Source organism: Sinocyclocheilus rhinocerous, unplaced genomic scaffold (genome assembly GCF_001515625.1).
Source record: "Sinocyclocheilus rhinocerous isolate Xijiao unplaced genomic scaffold, SAMN03320098_v1.1 scaffold449, whole genome shotgun sequence".
NCBI classification, from domain to species: domain Eukaryota; kingdom Metazoa; phylum Chordata; class Actinopteri; order Cypriniformes; family Cyprinidae; genus Sinocyclocheilus; species Sinocyclocheilus rhinocerous.
The window spans coordinates 644,600-648,947 of record NW_015652285.1 but is presented as its reverse complement, the minus strand read 5'-3'; the positions used below and the strand labels follow the sequence as shown (position 1 = coordinate 648,947).

General features: G+C 38.0%; 1 protein-coding gene across 1 annotated transcript in view; it reads left to right on the top strand.

Moving 5' to 3' along the window:
• The window catches only part of LOC107714352 (obscurin-like), a 42,824-nt gene extending 40,643 nt beyond the window's left edge, over window positions 1-2,181 (top strand). Inside the window, 2 exon segments of the mRNA XM_016520174.1 lie at window positions 1,519-1,788; window positions 2,114-2,181. Of these exon segments, the coding sequence (XP_016375660.1) occupies window positions 1,519-1,788; window positions 2,114-2,124 (281 nt within the window). The 3' untranslated portion in view covers window positions 2,125-2,181.
• The last annotated feature ends 2,167 nt before the right edge of the window (window positions 2,182-4,348 follow it).

Genomic DNA, 4,348 nt, shown 5'->3' with positions numbered 1-4,348 from the left:
GTGGAGACGGGTAGGTTTAGGTATATGTAAGGTGGGAGGAGTTGGATCTGGATCCAACCTCGCCCCCTGGATCTTGTGTTCTGTAGTGAGGACCATCTCGCATTTTTGGGAAACGCACGTGAAACAATAATGAACGATCGTAAAATGATCTTAATTGTAGAAAACGCTCTTAAGCTCTAAGATCAAACGCCCTGGGCTGCGTTTCTGAAAAGCATCGTAATTGCCTTTGGTGGCAATGGTCTACGATCTACTTATGGTGTGTTTCCACTGGCACGTAGCGAGCGAAGCAGAGCGAGCGTTTTCAATTAATTCCTATGGAAGTTGAGCTTAAACGCTAACGCGGTGTATTATGGGATTGAAAGCGGCGCAGAGAAAGTGTTGAGAGCGGCCAAGAGCATGTGCCATATGCATCAGACGTTTAGCCAACGTTCCATGGGCGTGACGTCTGAGGCTGAGACTAGATTAAATGTAAACAGGGTGTAAAAATTGTTTTCAGAGGTGTGCTCTTGCCGTAATTTAACACGCAGTTTAAGCAGTGGCGTTGTAGCATTGCCAGCGGCACTGAGTGCAGATTTGACGCTGTAGTGGAAACGCACCGTTAGGCTTACAATGCTTTTGGAAACGCAGCCCTGCACATTTTCTGACGCCCTCGGTGCAGTTCATGGATCTCCCTCCTAACAAGCTGATGATCTGAATCAGGTGCGTTAAATAAGGAAGACATACGAAATGTGCAGAGCAGTGGCACGCCAGAACTGGAATTGAGAACCGCTGATCTAGAAGAAAATTTCAGGACAATAAAAGTCTTTCCGGATGTTGAAACAGCTTCAATCAATCACTTCCCTTTTAGGTGGGAAAAGAAAGAAAGAAGAAAAAAGAAAGAAACGAGTTTCTTGGCATGAACGCTTCTCACACAACGCCTAATCTCGTGATCATCTAATTTTTGGGCACAACACTTTTCAACATGTTTCATGGCAAAATTACTCAAGAAATAAGTACTTTAGATGAGTTAATCTCTGGACTGCTTTGTGCGTCCAACTTACCCTCAGCCAGCTGGCACTCAAATGTAAGGGGCCAAAAATGATCTGCGGTTACTACGATTAACCGGCAGATGGAGATGTCTCCCTTTTACACATACAGTAGGTTATGCTTACTAGTGCACTTAAGTGCACATATAGCCTAAATATATGCCTGTTCATAAAATGGTCAAAATAAAATATTATTGATGGTTCCAATCTGTTTTAAGGTTTTCCTGTGTCATGTCAATAGAATGGCTACTTTCAAGTTAGTTACTCATACTTTTGCATAAGTTTTTCAAATATTAATAGAATTTCCATTTAAAACCTACTTCATTGTTTTTTTAAATAAATAAAACAGTAGGGCAAATTTTACTTCAGAAATTAAAAATATGTTGATCATAGAGAATCATTCAAGTATAAATATAATGAGAACATATTGCATTTACATAACTGGCAATTTAATGTGACAACATGTATTGGCACTTGTTCTCTGTTGTAACAGCTCAGTCAGTCCTGATGGTGCGAGAAATGCAGGATGTGGATGCAACAGCTCCTGCAGATGCATGCTTTGAATGTGAAGTCTCTTTGCCTGTGGCCAAGGCACCTACCTGGACCCTGAATGGGGAGACGCTGCATCCTGGTCCTAAAGTTGTGGTAGAGAAAATGGGAACCGTTCATAGGCTCACTCTCAAACAAACATCTGAAGACATGAGCGGCACCGTGTGCTTTATCACTGGGAGAGCCAAAAGCACTGCACATCTGCAGGTCATAGGTATGCCTATATATTATTAAAGATATAATGCATGTTTATATATTGCCATGTAAAAGTTTTTGTTTATATATTGTATATACTGTATATCATTATACTTTACTCTGATAGGAGACATTTCTGATGCCTATTCTTAGACATGGAGTCTACCAAGAGCTTGTAACGCTCCAAAGAGAAAGGAAAAAATGAAATCGCATCATATGACCCCTTTAATAAGAACTTGATACACACTAATAGCATAGGCCATGTGATTTACAGTGGCATCCAGCTGAGGGTAAGGGTTTATCAAGTGACTGCTGACTTAGTAATCTTTTTCTTTTTTTTGCAGGTAACCACTGAGAAACAACACATAAGCACTTACAGTGCATAATACTCAACAACGCCACTATTTAGATACAAAAACACCAGATGAAATTATGAAACTATTAACTCTTTTAATGTGTCTGAAAGTGAGAGATCTATCATTCATTTATTTGAAATCAAAATTTTAAATCTTTAGTGTCTTGTTTTACACATTATATCCCACTTTACATGGTTTACCATCCATCACATAATAATTGTTTAGTTTTTGTGCTTTATAAAAAATACACAAAATGAACAACACCAGGCCAGATTCCCAGGTATGTAATTAACCCATGTCGTTATGACTTAAGTTTCTTGCACAGTAATTTGGTATTTAATTTTTGAAATTTGTGTACTACTGTATATCCTTGTATAGATATTCTTTGTGTTATTTTTTTAATTCTTGTTTTGTGGGATGCAGATTAAAGTGAGGTTAAGGCATGTAATAAAAATGTGCAGGGCCAAAGATGATCAAAAGAGGGTTTGGGATGGAAAGTGACTATATAACAAATACACTGAGTTCATGAATACAGACATTTTACAAAGTAGGGAAACATTTACAAATAAATGAAAATGGTTTTGAGAGTTTTAGTTGTTTGCTTCTGTTGTAATAAAAGGTATATCACAATTCATGCCTTTTACTTAAGTGTCCGAATAAAGTGCTGCAGTTTTCCCTTGTTTATCAATATCTTTCAATAAAATTTGAAAATAAATTCGTCTTTTTTTTAGTGAACAGTCAATACAATACTCAGAAAAGTCCCTCTTCAAGTTCAGCACTGCCATCTATTGGTACTGCAATCCAGAAATGAAAGTTACATTCGGTCTTCAAACCTGGATTTCTGACTTTCTTTGGAAACGCAAAATGTACCAGTGCACTCTCTAGTGTTTAACAGAAAAAAGTATGATAAAAGAGTGATCTTAATGAAGTGGTTTGTAATGGTTTGAGAAGTGTGTGTATTTTAGTGTGAGCTATTCCTTTAAGCTTAACAGGTCACAACCAAGTAGTTTTCACTTGCTTTGATTTAATTTGGTAGGCTAACCGTTCCAATAACTTCACGCGACACGACGCCACCACAGGTGATAAAAGGTCGCAAGACTCCACTGTTAAGCTTGTGGGCATTCCTAGTGCTGCCGCTTTAATGTTATTGACTTATAACCACCGTCCACTACAGAGGCACGTAGCTATATATGAGAAAATCAGGAGGGGTCCACCAACTACCAATTTTACACTGCTTAGAAAAATCTTAGTGTATCTCCCAGTGCATTGTCACAAACTACAAAGACTGAAATTAAGTTTTTATACCTTTTATAAATTATATAGAGTTTTAGACAAGAATGAGAATGAATTGATAGAAAACCAATACAGTACTTCACATCTATACCCACAGATGGTTTACAGAATAATGTGAATTAATACAACAAAGAAAGGATGGCAACTACAATGAATCTTCAGAGTTCAGTGTGTCCCAGTCAATGTTCACATCCCCAAATACAGTCCCATTGGTGATGAGTGGGGAAAAGAACCCTACACACACCAAAAAATATATATTTGGCAAGAAGTCCTTAAAGTGCTCTTCAAGTAATCCCAACAAACAAAGGCCCGCAGAGTCAAGTCCTTGTACTCAGGATACAGTGGTGTGAAAAAGTTTTTGCCCCCTTCCTGTTTTTTTAATTGTTTGCATATTTGTCACACTTAAAAGATTCAGATCATCAAACAAATTTTAATATTACACAAAGATAACCTGAGTAAATACAAAATGCAGTTTTGAAATTATGATTTCATTTATTAAGGGAAAAAAGCTGTCCAAACCTACCTCCCTACGTGAAAAATTATTTGCCCCTCCTCTTAAATCATGAAAGAACTGTGATTAAGCACATTATTTTAGAAAGCTGAGTTAAATTTCACTAGCCACACACAGGCCTGATTACTGCCAGACCTGTTGAATCAAGAAATCACTTAAATAGAACCTGTCTGACAAAGTGAAGCATGCTTAAAGAGCAACACATCATGCCGCGATCTAAAGAAATTCAAGAACAGATAAGAAACAAAATAGTTGACATGTATCAGCCTGGAAAGGGTTATGAAGCCATTTCTAAGGCTTTGGGACTCCAGCAAACCACGGTTAGAGCCATTATCCACAAATGGAGAAAGCTTGGAACAGTGGTGAACCTTCCCAGGAATGGCCCGCCTACCAAAATTACCCCAAGAGCACAACAATGA